At 48.0% G+C, this 21,030-nt stretch overlaps 1 protein-coding gene across 1 annotated transcript in view; it reads left to right on the top strand.

Annotated features, from left to right (window-relative positions):
• Positions 1-21,030, top strand: part of GRIK3 (glutamate ionotropic receptor kainate type subunit 3) — a 195,652-nt gene that overhangs the window by 139,625 nt on the left and 34,997 nt on the right. The window contains exons 8-10 of the mRNA XM_079988378.1: positions 11,141-11,248; positions 16,178-16,291; positions 20,303-20,506. Coding sequence (XP_079844504.1) covers positions 11,141-11,248; positions 16,178-16,291; positions 20,303-20,506 — 426 coding nt within the window. The remainder of the gene's footprint in view (positions 1-11,140; positions 11,249-16,177; positions 16,292-20,302; positions 20,507-21,030) is intronic.

The following is a 21,030-nucleotide window of genomic DNA, read 5'->3' as shown; positions in this document are numbered from 1 at the left end:
ATCACAACCAAAGGAACATGATTTATCTTAGGGACAGAGGTGAAACAAGAGTAGAACAAGCTTCAGTCTCTGCAACCCCCAGCCATGGCTGGTGCTGAGCCCCCAACTTCTCTATCTCTCTACCTACATATATAAATGTACAGATTAGGGCTGTTCGCTTCCCCTTCCAGTCCCTAGACACATCACATTCTTTCCTTTCAAAACTTTGATCGATCTAACCGGAAGAGTCCGCAACCAGAAGGAGGAGGAACATCACGAAGAATGGAAGAAATTTAATGATTATTTAGTTAAATTTATTAAGCTAAAATAACTGGAAATAGCGTCCAGATACTTAAAGGGCTTAGGATTGTATCTATGTTAACTGATAAAATAATATGTTTAATACAAGAAGGAGAAGATTTAAAGATGTTAATGTTTAATTTAAAGGGTATTAAAATTGGGATTTGGAAAACCGTTATAAGGATATGCAATGAAATTCAACTAAGGGGAAACGAGGAAGTCGTTTTACAAAGTGAATAACTGTTATTTTCAATAAGGTTATGATTTATGTCTGTTATGTTTTGTTTGTTTTATGTCTTTGTTTGTCATTGATATTGTAAAAACTAATAAAATTTTTGCAAAAAAAAAAAACACCTTTGACAATGCCATAGATGGCTTCACTGAAGATCTCTCTGCCAAATACTTTTAATAGAAATGTAGGAAGCTGCCTTATCCTGAGTCAGAGCCTTGATCCAACTAGCTCAGTATTGTCTACACTGACTGGCAGCTGCTCTCCAGAGCATAAGACAATAGTCTCTCCTAGTCCTACCTGGAGACACCTGGGACCTTCTGCATGTAAGGCAGATGCTCTGCTACTGAGCACTGTCACAAAGAATGGTGGCCAATTGTCACATGAACTTACAAAACTTATCTGTACTGAAACAGACTCTTGGTTTATCTTACCCATAATGCTCTACTCCGACTGGCAGCAGCAGGTCTCCAGAGTCTCCTGGAGACTCCTTTCCCACTCCTTCCACCTGAGATGTTTTCCAAGGGAGTTGCTGGGGATTGAACTCGGGACCTTTGGCACATAGCACAGGGGTACTTCCGCCAAACTATCAGCCTCCCCTCCACCCCCGGTATTTTTCTCTGTCAAATAGGAACAACATCTGCTGCCTTTCCTTCCCACCTTTCTCTCTTGTTGAGGAGTGTTTACTTGGTGCATCTGTCAACCACTTAGTGAACAGCTCAAAAACTCTCGTGGGGAAATTGGCAGCAGGCACGCCTCTGTTTTGGCAGAGCCACAGACTTGAGTGAGCTGAATGTCAGGGGAATGAAGTGGGGACTTCATTTTTCTCTGTGTTTTGGGTAATTACCATCTCCCTCGCCTGCAGCCTAAACAGCTTTCCTGACTGCATTTGGCATGCAGGGAGCGTCACTTGGATCCAAGAGGCAGAGAAGCCAACTGAGTTTCCCCATTGCAAGAAGCCAAAGCAGGGATGTTTGAACTTCTCAGTACACACTTTGGGGAGATGTTCTCTTGGAAAATAAACCATGCAAAGAATTTTTATTTTTTAATGGTAGACTGCCACTCCCTTAAAAATGTGCACTCCTGTAAGAAATCAGGGGGCGGGGCCTGCACTCACACCCACAGCATAAGAGGCCTGAGAGAGGCCTCCGGGACACGGCTGCTGCTGCTGCTGCTTGCATGAGTGTTGGGAAGACCGCTCCCTCTCCTGCCAACTCCATCCGGCCTAGGGGGCGGGGCCTGCACTACCACTACAGTTTAGAGGCCTGAGCAGCTACCGGCAGCAATGGACAAAATGGTTTTAAATGTTTTAATTGCTTTTAATTTGCAGCACTTTAAATGGTGGTTGTTGTTTTTTATAATATTATATTATTTCATTATTTTATTTTTGCTTGGGGTGGGATAAGCACTGAGTCAGCACTATTGTTCCTTGCTTTGTTTTGTTTTGTTCTGTTTTGTTTTATTATTATTATTATTATTATTATTATTATTCTGTTAAATTATTATATAGTTTGTATTTTGCCTTTTAAGGGGAAAGGTCATGGCTGCCTGGGAGTGGGCCTCAGCCAATAGATTGGGTGGGGCAGGTTCCACAGGGGGAGATGTATTGGGACACCCGATCTCAGTGATCACGGGCAGGAGGAGGAGTTATGCTAAGACCAGACCATGTCATTACCGAGGAGGCAGGTTTAGTCGTTGTTTGAGGACTATCCCTGCCTCCAGGTCTGGTCCTGACCGGAAGGATACAATAATCAGCAAGGGAAACCCACATGACCTGAAAGTGTTGCTGTGCAATGCCAGGTCAATGATGAATAAAACCACTGCCATCCACGACCTGATTGTGGATGGAGGATTTGACCTGGCATGTGTGACAGAGACCTGGTTGGATGAAGCCTGTCCTTGCCGCTGCTTGCCCACCAGGTTTCTCTTATGCACAGCAACCCAGGTCATGTGGGCGGGGAGGGGGGGTTGCAGTGATTTTTAGGAAGTCATTAGTCTGCACCAGGCGTCCTATTGGGAAGACCCAGTTTTCTGAGTGCATGTTCTGGAAGTTGGGCAACAGGGGCACTACTGGTGTACCGACCTCCCCGCTGCACCAAGGATTCCCTGCCCGAGCTGCTTCAGGTCGTGGCGGATATGCTCCTGGAGACACCTAGCTTGGTTGTCCTGGGGGATTTTAACATCCATGCCGACACGACCTTACAAGGGGCCGCTCGGGACTTCGTGGAAAGCATGGCCTCCATGGGGCTGTCCCTGAATAAGTCTGGCCCAACTCATAGCCACGGACATGCCTTAGACTTGGTGTTTACCTCTACGGATGTTGGTGATCTGGCATTAACTAAAAGCGAAATAAAAGAAGTGCCATGGTCAGATCACTTCCTGGTGCAACTGGACTTCTCCGCAACCCTTCCCCTCCGCAGGGAGGTGGGACCGATTCGGATGGTCCGCCCCCGCCACTTAATGGATCCAATTGGCTTCCAGAGAGTGGTAGGGGATGCTTTATCCCAAGTTGATGGCCTTTCAGCTGATTCCCTGGTGGCACGCTGGAATGTGGAGTTAACCAGGGCTATTGACTGTCTGGCTCCGAAGCGCCCTCTCCGATTGCATGGAGCCCGGACAGCCCCATGGTTTTCCCCGGAGCTGAGGGTGATGAAACAATCGTTGAGACGGCTAGAGCGCCGGTGGCGGAAAACTCATTCTGAATCAGACCGGACACGGGTTAGAGCTCAACGTCGAGCCTACCAAGTGGCAATGGCGACGGCGAAGAGGGCCTTCTTCGCCGCCTCCATTGCATCTGCAGAAAACAGCAGCAGGAGACTTTTTCAGGTGGTTCGCAGTTTATTGGAACCACCTGTACCACCGGGGCCTGGTAGGGACCCCAAGATCTCCTGCAATGCTTTTGCAAAGTTTTTTGCAGATAAAATCGCTCAGATTCAGAAGGAGGTAGACTCCACAGTGGGAGCAGGGCCAGGGCGGAAGAGTGCTAGAGTTCTGTCTGGTCCTGTTATATGGGATCAATTCCAATCTGTTACCTCCGAGGATGTGGACAGGCTGCTTGGACAAGTGAAACTGACCACCTGTCTCCTTGATCCTTGCCCATCCTGGCTGATAAAAGCGAGCCGGGAAGGGCTGGGCGATGGGCTTTGCGGGGTGGTGAATGCTTCCCTCTGTGAGGGAGCCTTCCCAGACCCGCTGAAAGAGGCGGTCATTAAACCACTTCTTAAAAAAACATCTTTAGACCCGGCCAATTTGGCCAACTATCGCCCAGTCTCAAATCTGCCATTCTTGGGCAAGGTGACTGAGCGGGTGGTTGCTGAACTCCAAGCACGCCTGGAGGAAACGGACCATTTGGATCCCTTCCAATCGGGATTCAGGCCTCACCATGGGACTGAAACTGCCTTGGTCGCGCTGGTTGATGATCTCCGGCGGGCTAGGGACAAAGGTGAGAGCTGTTTCCTAGTTCTGCTGGATCTCTCAGCGGCCTTTGACACCATCGACCATAACATCCTTCTGGACCGTCTAGAGGGGCTGGGAGCTGGGGGCACTGTCATACAGTGGTTCCGCTCCTTCCTCCTGGGCCGTGTCCAGAAAGTGGTGGTGGGGGGTGAGTGTTCAGACCCCTGGGCTCTCACTTGTGGGGTGCCTCAGGGTTCTGTCCTCTCTCCCATGCTTTTTAATATCTATATGAAGCCGCTGGGAGAGATCATCAGGGGGTTTGGACTGGGTGTTCATCAGTATGCAGATGACACCCAGCTCTACCTCTCCTTTAAATCAGAACCAGTGAAGGTGGTGAAGGTCCTGTGTGAGTGCCTGGAGGCGGTTGGAGGTTGGATGGCGGCTAACAGATTGAGGTTGAATCCTGACAAGACAGAAGTACTGTTTTGGGGGGACAGGAGGCGGGCAGGTGTGGAGGATTCCCTGGTCCTGAATGGGGTAACTGTGCCCCTGAAGGACCAGGTGCGCAGCCTGGGAGTCATTTTGGACTCACAGCTGTCCATGGAGGCGCAGGTTAACTCTGTGTCCAGGGCAGCTGTCTACCAGCTCCACCTGGTACGCAGGCTAAGACCCTACCTCCCCGCGGACTGTCTCGCCAGAGTGGTGCATGCTCTGGTTATCTCACGCTTGGACTACTGCAACGCGCTCTACGTGGGGCTACCTTTGAAGGTGACCCGGAAACTGCAATTAATCCAGAATGCGGCAGCTAGACTGGTGACTGGGAGTGGCCGCCGGGACCACATAACACCGGTTCTGAGAGATCTGCACTGGCTCCCAGTACGTTTCCGAGCACGATTCAAAGTGTTGGTGCTGACCTTTAAAGCCCTAAACGGCCTCGGTCCTGTATACCTGAAGGAGCGTCTCCACCCCCATCGTTCAGCCCGGACACTGAGATCCAGCACCGAGGGCCTTCTGGCAGTTCCCTCATTGCGAGAAGTGAGGCTACAGGGAACCAGACAGAGGGCCTTCTCGGTAGTGGCGCCCGCCCTGTGGAACGCCCTCCCATCAGATGTCAAAGAGATAAAGAATTACCTGACATTCAGAAGACATCTTAAGGCAGCCCTGTTCAGGGAAGTTTTTAATATGTAATGCTGTACTGTTTTTAACACTGATTGGGAGCCGCCCAGAGTGGCTGGGGAAACTCAGCCAGATGGGCGGGGTATAAATAATAAATTATTATTATTATAGAGCGACTGATACTAGCCTGAAGCTTTAGGTAAGAGTGGGTGAGACTGGGCAGGTCATCAACCTCCTAAATCACCAAGGAAGCTGAGGAGCTTCCATATCACTGAGGAAGAGGCTGGTGCCTCATTCAAGTGATGCTCAGCAAAGACCTTCTGGAGAGCAGCCAAGCACCACTGAATGAGGGGAGGCCAGCTGACCTCTGGTCCCAGCTCTCAGTTCCACTTCACCTGTCACCCTCTCTCTCAAGGTGCATCGCTCTGAGTGATCTCCTGTGACTAGAAATGAGAGATTCACAGCTCGTGTGAGCAATTACCATGAGAACAACAGAGACACAGAGAAGCTCTGGAGTGCTATTCAGGTTGCCAAGGAAGAGGTTGAGGGTTGACCTTGCTATTATGCATGTGGAAATTAGAGGCACTCCATGGCAGTGTTTCTTTTGAGCCTTGCAGACAAAGACACAAGAAGAACAGAAGCCCAGGAGTTAATCTGTGTAAACATGTTGGCCTCGAATTAAAGTATCCTTCCTTCCTAATAGTGCAACCAACCACGGCAGACTGCTGCTGTGCTTGCCCTTTTCTCTCACTTCACTCAGGTTTTATGGAATATCTACACCAGTGGATCCCAAACATTTTCAGGCCACAGCCCCCTTGCTTCCATAAACTCATCCCCAGAGCCCCCTACCCTATAAAAAGCATTATTCAGAATAGCAGTTTGCATAGCTCTCTAAGGAATATAGTAACACAGTAAAATTCAAAACAGTAACAAGTAATTGCACATTTATTCAAAGCCTAATTAAAACTATTTAGCTTAATTAATTCAACAAAACTGGTGAACTTGATCCAGTGATGCCAGCTTTTCAAAGTCTGGTAGTAATTTAGCAAGAGTTTTATATACCACATTTAGTTAACTACTTCACTGTTCAGTAAACTTTTAATGCTCTTGATGGGATTAAACTCTCTCTGAAGGAGCAGGTACTTAGCTGGGGGGTATTTCTGCATCATTTGCTGTCACTTGAGGCTCAGGTGGCCTCAGTGACATGGAGTGCCTTCCATCAGCTTTAGCTGGTGGCCCAGCTGCACCCCTAACGGGAGAGGAATAACCTAACTTTTGTTGTCTATGCTCTGGTAACCTCTAGTTTAGTTTACTGCAACATGTTATATGTAGGACTGCCTCTGAATATGGTTTGGATACTTCAGCTAGTGCAGAATTCAGCAGCCAGATTGCTCACCAGGGCAAGACAATTTGAGCATATGACAGTGATTCTGGTACAATTGCACGGTTTCTGGGCCCAATTCAAAATGCTGGTTTTGACCCATTAAACTCGGGACCACAATATCTCAAGAACCGCCTCTCTCCATATGAACCAATATAGACCCTGAGATCATCATATGAGGCCCTTCTTTGTGTGCCTCCTCCATGAGAGGTCGGGGGGCAACATTAGAATGGCCTTTTCTGTGGTGGCTCCCCATTTGTGAAATGCTCTTCCAAGGGAGGCTTGCCTGGCCCCTTCATTATACACTTTTAAGTGCCAGGCAAAAACATTAAATAGGCCTTTGGCTGATTAACATTCTATGGCCTTTTAAATGTGTTTGTGGGAGGGGGGTTATTGGTTTGGTTTTGTGTATTTTGTGCTCTCATTTTGTATTATGTTCTGAACCACCCTGTGATCTTCGGATGAAGGGTGGTATACAAATTTAATTAATATTGGTTTTTTTTCAAAAGGAAAAAAACAATGCAAGTAATGAGTAATTGAAGTGCCTTCCCTCACCTCACCCCACCCCACATCCACTATTGAAATAGAAACGGACATTGGGGCAATTCAGAGAAGCTAGTAAGGGGGCAATTCACAGGCTAGTCATTGCTAATCCATTAGCAATAGGAAGCCATAAAATGAGCAAAGGGCCTGAGCACTCTTCTGTTCTCCCTCTCCCTGAAAGCACAATTCCTTATGGATCAGTTTGGTCCTTTGGCTCCTTGAACTAGGCAAACACAGCAAGGGCTATCAGTGGCTACTAACCATGATGGTTATGCTCTGCCTTTACAGCTGGAGGCAGCAATGCTTCTAAATGCCAGTTGCTGAAAACCACAGCTGGAGGGGTGATGGCTCTTGTGCTTGGGTCTGGCTTGCAGGTTTTCCCCAGGCAACTGTTCAGCCACTGTGAGAACAGGAGGCTGGACTAGATGGGCCATTGGCCTCATCCAACAGGCTGTTTTTATGTTCTTAGCAAGTGAGGAGGTGACAATGCTGACAGTGTGCTTCTGTCTTCAGTTCCTTAGATTCACCTTCCTCTTTCCTCTGAGCTCTATTTTATGCCCAGGGCTGTTGCTTCCCTGTGTTTTCAACCAGTTGCACATTTGCAAAATCTGCTGCCAGAAGCAGAGACCATAAAGAGGCAACATTTGTCCTTTGGGAGGCTCCAAACAGAAGGCATTTCTCTGCTAAAGAAGCTGACAATTCCCACTGCAGAGGTAGCAACTTGCGCTGCTTTTGCCAGTGTGCGCCAGACTGTCCACAGCTTCTGTCACAAGCAGGAAAGTGCCTAGACTTTTTATAGCCATTCTGTGCCTGCCTCCAAATCTACCCCTGCTTTGCAAACTGTTCTTCAGAATTTATTCTGATCCACTAAACCTCCATTGAGCTTTTTGTCTGCTGGATCAAAACAAGCCCTTTGAAGAATAGCTCGATCATATGCTCAGATTCTCAAGCCTTTATTGGCATATGGATTGATCATTTGCAGGGTTTGCAACTTAATCAGGAGATCTTGGGAGACCTTAGCCTGGAAGTCTCTTAGGGTCTAAGGTTTAGCAAAGTTTATAGTTCCCTAACTAGTAAGCAACAGTAAGCTGGGGGAACCTAGGGTTGTGTTTGCAGTATGTAGAATTGTAACTCCATTCTGCTCAGTTATAAACACCAAATAGTATTATTTAGTCTTGGTTATGGTAATAATTCGTATCATAAAACTGTAGTTAATATCTTGACCCAGCCCCACTGAATTGAAATTTCAGCCTTCACGACATAGGAAAACGGCTGAGTAAACAGCTATTTTCGTGGAGGAGGGTCAAGGTATTAACTGATATGCACGAAATTTCACATATAGCTTTATAATCCCTAGTGTAATAAGATAAGACCTTTGGAGCAGGGATTTTTTTTTTTTTTAAAAAAAAGATTTTTATGAACCACCCTAATGTGACAGCCCACCAGATATTTGAAGATGGCTACCATATCATCTCTCAGTCTCCACTTCACCAGGCTAAAAGGTTATATATGATAGCCAGCTGCAAATATTATAGGATCATCATCTTCAAATACTTAGGGACAGGCTGGGGGGGGCGATGCAAATATTGACATATGTCTCCTTTTTCTTAACAGTACCTTTATTTTCATTGTGTATGAAATCATAACGTGGGATGTGGGGCAGCATGCTCACTGGGCTAATTTTGAGCTTGGTTTCCCCAGGACATGTGGTGGGAACGACTATGGCGTAAGGAGCCTCATGAAAGATTGTGCCTCCTTCACTGCGATATGACAGGAAAACACTAAACCCTGTTAACGGCTTGGCATTTCATGGACGGGAGCAGGGAAATACCAGGCCTAAAGTTCACGGCATGTAAAACGACTTTCATTAAGTGCAGGCAAGGACTGGCCATGCGAAAGCTCAAATGTCACCAGCTGGCACAGAATTTGATAGGGTGGAACTCCTCCCTCCCCAGCCCCATTGGCCTCCTGCTCCATTGGCACTCTGTGTGTGAGATAGAGAGATGGGGAAGAGGCTCCCTTATGACATTGAGTTTAATTGTTCCTGTGGCCCTGGAAACTGAGAGTAACAGTGATTTCAGGTTTGCTGAGGTGCTGAAAGTGGAGAATGATTCATGGAATCATAGAATTGTAGAGTTGGAAACGACCCCAAGGGCCATCTAGTCCAACCTCCCTGCAATGCAGGAATCACAGTTAAACCATTGTTGATTGATAGGTGCTGAAACATGGAAGTAGCTTTGTTGAAGGGTGCTGGTCCCCAAGTGTGCACAGAACGCCTCTGAGTGACACGAGAGGGAGGAAGCTGAAAATGCTGCATTTGGACCTGCCGTGGTCCGAAAGCCCTGTTCACATGTGTGGTAGTGGGAGAGAAATGGTTGCTGAATGACCCTTTGCAATGACCCTGTCAGCATAAAACACCTGCTCTCAGATATTTTCACTGGTTGCTGCTTTGCTACCAGGCTGAGGTGTTACTGTTAGTATTGTTGTTGTTGCTGCTGCTGTTGTTTAGTTGTTTAGTCGTGTCCGACTCTTCGGGACCCCATGGACCAGAGCACGCCAGGCACTCCTGTCTTCCACTGCCTTCCGCAGCTTGGTCAAACTCACGTTAGTAGCTTCAAGAACACTGTCCAACCATCTCGTCCTCTGTCGTCCCCTTCTCCTTGTGCCCTCCATCTTTCCCAACATCAGGGTCTTTTCCAGGGAGTCTTCTCTTCTCATGAGGTGGCCAAAGTATTGGAGCCTCAGCTTCAGGATCTGTCCTTCCAGTGAGCACTCAGGGCTGATTTCCTTAAGAATGGATCAGTTTGATCTTCTTGCAGTCCATGGGACTCTCAAGAGTCTCCTCCAGCAACATAATTCAAAAGCATCAATTCTTTGGCAATCTGCCTTCTTTATGGTCCAGCTCTCACTTCTGTACATCACTACTGGGAAAACCATAGCTTTAACCATACGGACCTTTGTCAGCAAGGTGATGTCTCTGCTTTTTAAGATGCTGTCTAGGTTTGTCATCACCTTTCTCCCAAGAAGCAAGCATCTTTTAATTTTGTGACTGCTGTCACCATCTGTTAGTATATAAAGCCCTTAACAATTTGGAACCAGTTTATTGATGAGATATCCTTATCCCACACCAGGGGTTGGCAACCTAAGGCCTGTGGGCCACAAGCGACCCATGGGAGTTGTTTAACTGGCCCATGGACCCCCGCTGCCCACTCAGAGACCCCCAACGCCCGGTCGGCTCTCGCCACACTAAACCAATGTGGAGCAGAGCGGGGTCTGCCTTCTGCGACACTGGAAGCTCCTGCAGCCAATGGGAAGCTGTGCACACCTCCTCCACACCGGAAGGAACACCGAAAATAGTGTTTGCACATGTGTGTGTGCGCACACTTATGCACTCTGGCCCACCGCAGTGTCTGCGGGACCGTGAACCAGCTCCAGCCACAAAAACTTTGCTGACCCCTGTCCCACACATACCCATGTTACCACTTCAATTGGCAGAATTTCAGTACTACAGGTGCCACATAATATCTATTCTGCATTTGAAAGAACTTGATCGTTTAGTGTGCCAGCACCTACACTTTGGAACTCCCTGCTTATTGAGTTCAAGCAGGCTCCTTCACTGTAGTCTTTTTGGTGCCTGCCATAAACATTATTGGTTAGGGAAAGTGCTTAGCAAGTTGAGGCTATCTGTTTTTGTGTTTTAACTTTTGTATGGTTTAAAGTATGGTTTGGATTTTTTTTCTTTATTTTACTGTTGTTGTTTTTGTGTAAACCTCTTTGTGGTTTCTTCCAGGCAAGTGGTTGGTGTGTGTGTGTGTGTGTGTGTGTGTGTGTGTGTGTGTGTGTCTTTCTCCCCAGGACTGTGACTGGCCAAAATCTCAACAGACCAATGAGTTATTTCCCCTCCATGGTGAGCAACCTGGAAGGGGTGAGCGTAAATCAGGGCTGAGAGTACAGTGGGATTTATGGGGTTCCCCAGCCTCTGCAGTCCCATGAGCAATCGGGGGTGATTATTAATTAATCAAGCTCTTCAGGGGCAGAGTCATGGTGGAAGGAGTAATTAAAATAAAGCACTGTGCTTCTCTGGAGCAGATTGTGATTTATGAGCTTGACAAATGGCTCCTTTGTCTCTCCCTACCCCCACCCCCACTATTCATCAACATCCCCCAACCTCCAATGTTCCCCCCTTCTTTCCCCAGGCCCAGTGGGAAGGTCTCACTGGACGCATCGTCTTCAACAAAACCAGTGGCTTGAGGACAGATTTCGATTTGGACATCATCAGCCTCAAGGAAGACGGGCTTGAAAAGGTCAGTTGGGTTGCCTCATGGCTTCCTTTCCTCTTTTCAAAGATCAGAGCAGTTCTCCTGGGCTCCCCCAGACTATCCATTGACCCTGAGAACTATATAGGAGCTGAAGGGTTGGCATTACACTGGTGAGTGCAATGGCATTGCACTGGTGAATCCTGCTCATCCCTTGCTCATTCCCAAATCTCATTGGCCAGCTCACCATCTTTCAGCCTAACTGCCTTTGCATGGTTGCTGTGAGATCAGCAAATCAGCATCTGATCATTGCAAGTGGACTTCTTTTGTACATGGAGGTTTTATTTTAGCTCTCCTGGCCAATAGCTGTCCTCCAGGAATGTGTCTAATTCTGTGGATTCTACAAGTAAACTTTGCTTTCTGGGAAACGGGAGGTGTTCTTGTGAAGATGTCTTATTTTATTTATTTATATTTTTTGCGGAGAAGGTCTTGTTGCTCCGCCATGACCTCCCTGCCAATTTGGATACAATAAAGGAACTGGAGGCCCCTCGACTGTCCTCGGGTTCAGTATTGGACCACTTTGACTGGATATCCCCAGCTGATGTAGACAGATTCCTCCGAGCTGGAAAGCCCACCACCTGTCCTCTCGACCCGTGCCCGTCCTGGCTGATTAGAGCGTGTCCAGAAGAGGTGCGGGCCCCCCTGGGGGATATCATCAATCTGTCCCTTGGCACCGGGACATTCCCAGGGGAACTGAAGGAGGCAGTGGTGCGCCCGCTCTTAAAGAAAACATCATTAGATCCCTTAGATCTATCCAATTACCGCCCGGTTTCGAATCTTCCATTCCTGGGTAAGGTGATTGAGAGAGCGGTTGCTGAACAGCTTGGTAGGTTTCTGGATGAAACATCAGCTCTGGATCCATTCCAGTCCGGCTTCCGCGCTGGTCATGGGACCGAGACGGCTCTGGTCGCCCTAACAGATGATCTCCGCAGGCAGCTGGATCGAGGCGGGTCGGGGCTGCTGATTCTTCTAGACCTGTCAGCAGCCTTCGACATGGTCGATCATGAACTCCTGGACCACCGCCTTGCCGACGTGGGGATCCAGGGCACAGTCCTTCAATGGCTACGCTCGTTTCTCTCTGGTCGGGGACAGAGGGTGGCGCTTGGGGGGGAATTGTCATCCCGCCACTCCTTGGTGTGTGGTGTGCCTCAGGGTGCAATACTCTCCCCGATGCTTTTTAACATCTTTATGCGCCCCCTCGCCCAGCTTGTCCGGAGTTTTGGGCTGGGCTGCCATCAGTATGCTGATGACACCCAACTCTATTTGTTGATGGACGGCCACCCGGACTCGGCCCCAGACACACTGATCAGATGCTTGGAGGCTGTGGCTGGATGGTTACGTGGGAGCCGGCTGAAGTTAAATCCTTCGAAGACAGAGGTCCTCTGGCTGGGACGGGACGACATGGGACTGAGGGGGCAACTCCCATCTCTTGCGGGGGTGCAATTAGTGCCAGCACCGTCCGTTAAGAGTTTGGGTGTAATCTTCGATACCTCCCTCTCCATGGAGGCGCAGATTGCAGCTACAACAAAGGCGGCATTTTTTCATCTCCGCCAAGCTAAGCAGTTGGCTCCTTACCTCTCTCGCCCTGACCTAGCCACTGTGATCCACGCGACGGTCACCTCCAGACTGGATTATTGTAACTCGCTCTACGTGGGGCTGCCCTTGAGACTGACCCATAAACTCCAGCGGGTGCAGAATGCCGCAGCGAGACTCCTTACGGGGTCTTCGCTTAGAGATCACATTCATCCGGTGCTATACCAGCTGCACTGGCTCCCGGTGGAGTACAGGATCAGGTTTAAGGTGCTGGTTTTAACCTTCAAAGCCCTATACGGCCTAGGGCCCTCGTACCTACGGGACCGCCTCTCCTGGTATGCCCCACAGAGGAACTTACGATCTTCAAATAAAAACACCTTGAGGGTCCCAGGCCTCAGAGAGGTTAGGCTGGCCTCAACTAGAGCCAGGGCTTTTTCGGCTGCGGCTCCAACCTGGTGGAACGCTCTGTCACAAGAGACAAGGGCCCTGCAGGACTTGACATCTTTCCGCAGGGCCTGCAAGACAGAGCTGTTCCACCTGGCATTTGGTCAGGGCGCAGCCTGACCCCCTCCTCTGGCAATCTTTACAAAGCTTTAGTTTATGGTTGCCATCAATTTTGATTTTAATTCATTTTTATAATGTTTTATAATGTTATACTGTTTTAATGTTGTTAGCCGCCCTGAGCCCGGCTTCGGCTGGGGAGGGCGGGATATAAATAAAATTTATTATTATTATTATTATTATTATTATTGCATTTATATCCCACCTTTTTCTCCAAGGAGCTTGATGTGTCATACATGGTCTGTCCCCCTCCTAATTTAAGCCCCATAACAACCCAATAAGGTAGGTTAGGCTGAGAGGCAATGACTGGCCCAAGGTCACCCAGTCAGCTTCACGGCCAAGTGGGGATTTGAACCCTGCTCTCCTGGGTCCTAGTCCACCACTCTAACCACTGTGCCACACTGGCTCTTGCCATGTTCACATCCATTTAATTGGGTCATCCAGGGGAGAAAAAAAATATATCCCATTCTAAAAATATCTCCAGACTTTTTTACCTTCTGCAAGACTTTCTCAGGGTGTTGGTGTTCGTATTTCTTCCATCACTGGTGCTTATTCAAGATAATTTTTGGACACTGTTACTTAAGGCCAGCATGTGGCATTAAAATTCCCCAACAGCTTCTTCTATGCTCTGCAAGGATGCTGGGACTCAGTTAATTTCCGTCATTTCCAGCGAGTTCTTATCACATTTTCACGCTCTCTTTCTCTCTCCCTCTTTCTCTCGAGTGTGTGTGCTTAAGCTCTCTCTTAGCTCAAGAAAGGCTTTAGAGTGTCTGTGTCAAATCTCTGTGGAGTCAGGACATTAAATTCCAGTCAATAGGTAATCTGAATTAATTGTGTGCCCAAACTGGGAGCAAATCCTGATATGTACTTTTGCATTATGTTTAATAGTTTACATTTGCCTGAGGTTTAGCGGTGAGCTTCTGATCTTCCTTGCCTCCTGCAAGTTAACGGATTATGGAGGCATTAAACATGTGTAATTACAAATCCTGTATCCAGCTAGCATGGTGGCAGTGCTGGCAGTGGTGGGATAGTGGGACAGTGTTGTTGAGGGATTTTTATTTTTATTTAAGCAGGCTTGGGTCTCCCATGTAGGGTATTTTTCTTTCTTTTGCCAAGTCATCGTCACAAACTGCAGTGAGGGTTCTTGCTTGCCATTTGTGTGCCATCATAAAGGTAAAGGTAAAGGGACCCCTGACCGTTAGGTCCAGTTGTGACCGACTCTGGGGTTGCGGTGCTCATCTCATTTTATTGGCCGAGGGAGCCGGTTTACAGCTTCCGGGTCATGTGGCCAGCATGACTAAGCCGCATCTGGCGAACCAAAGCAGCGCACGGAAACACCGTTTACCTTCCCACCAGAGCAGTACCTATTTATCTCCTTGCACTTTGATGTGCTTTTGAACTGCTAGGTTGGCAGGAGCAGGGACTGAGCAACAGGAGCTCACCCCGTTGTGGGGATTCGAACTGCCGACCTTCTGATCAGCAAGCCCTAGGCTCTGTGGTTTAACCCACAGCGCCACCCACGTCATTCTACCCGTTAATAATCTTTCCACACATGGATTATTGCAGGATGAAGGAGAGGACCAAGGGAGGGAACTGTCTTTTGTATATAAACAATCAACTATTTTGAAAGGGGGCCAATTGGTGTTTTAATAGAATCATAGAATTATGGAGCTGGAAGGGACTCAAAGGGTTGTTTGGTCCAACCCCCTGCAATGCAATGAAGTTTTACTTCATATCAGTAAAACATTGTGTGGTTACTTTGTGTGGTTGTGCTAATTGGGGCGGGGGGTCTTTTAAAATGTAATACAGAGCTTCTTGCCTTGCAGACTGTGTCATTTAAGACTCAGGGGTTCTCAGATAATCCACAGGTGAAACCGTGAAATGTGCCAGCTTCCTCCTGTGTTAGTTTTTACAAAGTCTTTTGAATCCTCTCCTAAGATAGCTTGAAACATCACTTAGTCATTATACGCACATGCAGACACATAAACATCTTGTTTATGTTGTTGTTGTCACCATCTGTCTGTCTCAATAGACAATGAACTATGCTTGGGGGGCAAAGTTAAACCCCTGTATTAGCAGGACTGACCTCCCCAGGACACGAGCTTGGGTAGTGTGTATGGAGGTCCTGGACTGCCCAGATGATGAGACCTCTCCCCTTTCAGCCAAAAGCAATACATTTGGCACATACTTTAACTATGGAACTTGCTCACTTGGATGGTGTTAAAAGAGGACTGGATAAATTCACCATGATGGCCATGCTCTGCCTCCATTGTCAGAGACAGCAATGATACTGAATGCCAGTTGCTGGAAACCAGAGGAGGAAAGAGTGCTCTTGTGCTCAGATCCTGCTTGCGAGTTTCCTGTTGGGGCATCTGGTTGGCCATTGTGAGAACAGCAGCCTAGACTAGAGGGGTAACTCTGGCCTGATTCAGCAAGCTCTTCTTATGTTCTTAAATCATGTTAAGGTTGTGTTACATCAAAGTAACAGTTTGTACAAGCACTGCCCAGCCCTCTCTTTCATTTATTTGCCTGTTTTCACTTGAGCAGGGATGGGGATCATTTGCAGTCCCCTCCAGATGCTGTTGGACTTCCAACTCCCATCAGCCCCAAAAGCCAATGTGACCCAGTGGTCATGGATGATGGGAGTTGTAGTCCAGCCATATCTGGAGGCCATCAGGTTCCCCACCCCTGAACTAGAGACTGATTTCACAATATCTGACCTCCACTCCCTTGACCGTTCTCTCTCTCTTCAGTGGCCTGACTGGTCTGGCCTGATGGTTTGGTTGAATTTTTGCTCATTTTTTGTCTTTGCCTCCATCACAGGTTGGTGTGTGGAGCCCATCTGATGGACTGAATATCACTGAAATCTCTCGAAGGCAAGGCCCCAATGTGACAGATTCTCTCACCAACAGATCCTTGATTGTCACCACAGTCCTGGTAAGTGGTTGCAGGGTTCTATCTAACCCCTCCTAGATTTGGCTGTTTCCACTTCTAGATCATAACCCCACCACCACCTTCTAAGGAGAAACCAACATGGAGCTTGAGCTGTGTTTTCATACATTACATTGTGTATGGACAGATTATCCTGATAGCAAAAGGGCTGAACTATTTGGGCATGGCAGGTAACTGTCCAATTACAATGTTCTCCTTGGCAGCATCCAGACTGGGGTTCAGTGAAGCCATTGGAGCTCAATGTGGTGTATATGGTTCTACTCCTCCTTAAATAATCCCCACAACAACCCTGTAAGGTAGGTTAAACTGAGAACACTGAGTGGTCTGAGGTCACCCAGTCAAGGTCAAGTGGAAGATTTGATACTCTAACAAATACATGTTCACACTTCCTCTCACCAGTGGATTCCAATCTGTCTTCTGCTCAGCCCTGTGCTAGGGAGCAACTTCCCACAGCCCACAAACCACCCGCTCTGAAACTGCAACCAAGCCCTTGTCATCTCTCAGGAGCTCTTATTGACATTTCTCAGCATCCCTTGGGGCTCCCCCTCCCCCCCCCCCACACTTAGGTACCCAAGTGACAAACTACCCCAAAGTAATTCACTTAGCCAGCGACGCTTGAATACTCAGCCGGTCTCCTTGGCCACTAACTGTCACAGCACATTTAGCACACGGGCCTGCTATTGGATTTGAAGGCAGGCATCAGTTCAGGGTGAATTTCCATCCAGTCTCTAATGAATTATGATGAGGCCCACTGGTTTAGATTCAGATGTGTTAGACAGAGTGCCGAGCTTTGTTACTTCAGGAGGATGATAGCGGGAGGGCGGGGGCAGGCAAATCCCTTAGAGAGGATGCTGCAGCGAGATTGAAGAGTTTCTCTCTTTGAAACCACACACAAAGGCTCCTCTCTCCCCATTCCAAATCAGCCCCCCATTTTGATAGTTTCTCTAAGCCTTTGCTACAGCATCAGCAGCTGGTTCTTGTGGGTCAAGATCAGCTGCCATAGTATCATGGAATTGTAGAGTTGGAAGGAACTCAGAGGATCATCTAATCCAGGGATCCCAGCTGATCCTGGTAGATCGCGGGATCCTTATCGTGTACAAAAAGTTACGGGGGAAAAGCTTAAAAACTTGACAATGGGTAGATCACTGCCAGTTTTTTTATATACTGGGAGTAGATCACAGTCTCTTGGGAGTTGGACATGCCTGATAGTCCAACCACTCACAATGCAGGAATCACTGCATCATTTTGGCCTGCAGGGGGAGGCCTTGGTCACCTTGGAAAGGTTAGCCAGTACCTCATACTAAACCTAGGCCCCATCACTATTATAGATTTAAAGCAGAATCATACCATTTGAAACTGTCATCCGGAAACTGTAGTTTGTTAAGGGTGCTGAGAGTTCTTAGAAGACCCCTATTTCCCTCACAGAGCTACAAATACCTCTTCCCAGGGGCCTCAGGGAGCTGTAGCTCTGTGAGGAGAACTGGGGTGTCCTAACTGCTCTCAGCAGGGACGCGGGTGGCGCTGTGGGTAAAACCTCAGTGCCTAGGACTTGCCGATCGTATGGTCGGTGGTTCGAATCCCCGCGGCGGGGTGAGCTCTCGTCTTTCGGTCCCAGCTCCTGCCCACCTAGCAGTTCGAAAGCACCCCTAAGTGCAAGTAGATAAATAGGTACCGCTTTATAGCAGGAAGGTAAACGGCGTTTCCGTGTGCTGTGCTGGTGCTGGCTCGCCAGAGCAGCTTCGTCATGCTGGCCACGTGACCCGGAAGTGTCTGCAGACAGCGCTGGATCCCAGCCTCTTAAGTGAGATGAGCGCACAACCCTAGAGTCAGACACGACTGGCCCGTACGGGCAGGGGTACCTTTACCTTTACCTTTAACTGCTCTCAGCATCTACAGGTGCATGGTCATCTGTCAGTGATCCTTTCTCTGTGATTCCCACAGTGCAGAGGGTTGGACTTCATGACTCTTGAGGTTCCTTCAGCTCTAGAATTCTATGAATCCACGATACACTTCCCAGGTTTAAAGTGGTGTGATACTGCTTTCAGTGTATAGTGCAGATGGGGCCCTAGAATGCCTTATAAAGTCATAGAATCATAGAATTGTAGAGTTCAGATTCATTAGCTGTGATTCCTGGGTTGTAGGGGGTTGGATTAGAGGTCCCTTGGGGTCCCTTCCAAGAGTTCTATGATTCTGTGCTGATGACGCAGGTGGAGACAAGCACTTCTGCTTTGCCTGAGTTCTGCAACAGTTCCCTTTTCAAGCAGGGAATCACCCACATCTCCCTCCCGCTCTGCCACTTGATGGCCTGTTTGCTGTTGCTGATGCTGCCGCCACCAAGACTTGGTGCTGGAATTCCTCCCTGCCTCCCCCTTTCACACCCTCCTGCTCATCCTGCAGCGCCTTGTCGGTGGCAGCTGGCCGATGATGTTTCTCCAGCAGACCGTTCCGCTCTCTCCTCCTCGAGCCACGGGAGAGCTGTGAAGATCCTGAAATTGAGGGCACCTTCGCTGAGAAATCGATTAGCGAGCCCTGAAAGCCTGCGAATTGAATGTCTGACCATTTCCAGTAATAAATTGTGAAACAGCCCGTGAATAAGTGCCTTGCAGAGTTCAAGAATTACCCCCTAGGAAATGTCTGAGACCTCCAGGAGTGGCGCAGAGGCGAGCAGAGCTCCTACACGATGCTGCTTCTTCAACTGTTAAATATGGAGGAACACGCCCCCCTCCACTCTGTTTTGTGCCTCCCGAGATTAATGGGGCTTTATGGCTTCTCTTGCTGGCCTCTAGATTTGAGGACGAATGCAAAAGGCATGAGGACCAGCTTCCTGGATGGGCATCCTGTCTGCTGCCTTGCTTTCAGCTGTTCCTTGTCCACCAGCTGTACCAGTTGTGGGTGCTGCAAGTTGTTTGTCCTATTTTAAGGACTGGGTAACCCAGTGGTTTCCAAAGTGGGTGGTAACGCCTCCTTGCGGGGCATCGGGATTACCAAGGGTGGGCATTAAGAGGCAAGATGGTGACGCCATGGGGGGGGGGGAGGGGCGGACACCAGAGGTGCAAATGACTATGAGACTTTGAAATGCTAGAATCCCTGGAGCAAGTTCATCGGTTTTGTTGAATCAATTAAATAAATAATTTAAATTGGATTTTGATTAAGTGGGCAATTAATTGTCACTGTTTCAAATTTTATTGTGTTCTTGCAGTCCTTAGGGGGTTGTGCAAACTGCTATTCTGAAGAGTGCTTTTTAAAGGGTAGGGTAGGGGAAACTGGGGAAGAGTTTATAGAACCAAAGGGGTCTGGCCCCCCAAAAATCAGTACTACTGAAGTAGCTCCTTCACCCTGCCTAGCAGATTCCAAACACGGAGAAAGCCTCTTTTTATGGGTCTTTCATGGAAGGCAATCTTTATGTGGGGCAGTCAGGCTGAGTTCCAAAGAGCGGTAAGGTCCAGTGGTAAGGCAGGTGGCCATGAAGCCACTCTGGCCTTCTACCACATCCTTAGGAAAATAATGCATGATGGCCTCAGTTCCTGATCTGTAAAAGGAGAACATTCCAAACAGCTGAGCATGAGGGGCTGCAATCCAAAGCAGAGATGAGCAACCATTAAAATCTATAGTGTTCAATGACTTCTTTCAGGGTGTTTACTTCTGCCTTGAATTGTGGCCACTGAAGTTTTTGAAGCGCATTGAAAATATTACAAGTTCTAAGGATGGAGTATGATATTGAATTATTTGCTGCATTTATATCCTCCTGTTTTCTCCAAGGAGATTCCAGGTCCTAGTCAGACCATCTAACCACTACAGCATACTGGCTCTCATTAGTGTAATAATGCTATAATGGTAGCAGGCATGATAACGACCAAACTGGCTGCAGTGCCAGAAAGCAAAGAGAGACACCCAGATCTGTCCTGTGGCTACTTAAAGGGGCTTCTGTGGCTGGTGGGTTTAGCTTGCATGTGGTTGTTTAGCTACTCTCTGTCTCTTTCCTTCCTTCCTCTGTAGGAGGAACCCTTTGTCATGTTCATCAAATCGGACACCGTGCTCTCCGGGAATGAGCGCTTTGAAGGCTACTGCGTTGATCTCCTAAGGGAAGTCTCCCGAATCCTTGGCTTCAGCTATGAGATCCGTGTGGTGGAGGATGGGAAGTACGGAGCCCAGGATGAGAAGGGGCAGTGGAACGGCATGATCAGGGAGCTGATTGATCATGTAAGTACCTTGCTGTTATCTATAGATGTTCCTCAGGATCCCTTCCAATTCTACAGTTCTATGATTCTATGTGCTGCATCACCCCCCTCTCTCACCTTCATTTGCCTGCCTGCTTGCTTAAAATACTTCTATCCTGGCTTTCCAGAAGGGACCCACGAGGCTCAACCTGGCTAGCAGCAAAAAATAACATCAATAAATGCAACCAGAAAACATGTAAGGATATTGTTTTGAAAAGCAGATGAAAACAGGACAGTTAAAACTTAACCACTTCACAGGTCAGATGCTCATTAAAAAAGAAAAGAAAGTTTTCATATGGCAGGAGAAGGCCCTTAAGGAGAGGGCATGCCTTACCCCCTCTGGATAAGGAGTTCAAAAACCTATGTGCAGCCACACAGAAGGCCTTCACCTGCACCTCAGCCAAACACAACTCTTGATAGGGAGGAGAGCCTCTCCAGAAGATCTTAATAACTGGGCAGTTGTGGAGGAGAGAAGACAGACTTCAGTAATCCCAAGCCATTTATTTA

This window comes from Podarcis cretensis (assembly GCF_951804945.1).
Source record: "Podarcis cretensis genome assembly, chromosome: 8".
Lineage (NCBI taxonomy): Eukaryota > Metazoa > Chordata > Lepidosauria > Squamata > Lacertidae > Podarcis > Podarcis cretensis.
The sequence above is the reverse complement of the archived record's forward strand: the minus strand, read 5'-3'. Positions and strand labels throughout refer to the sequence as shown.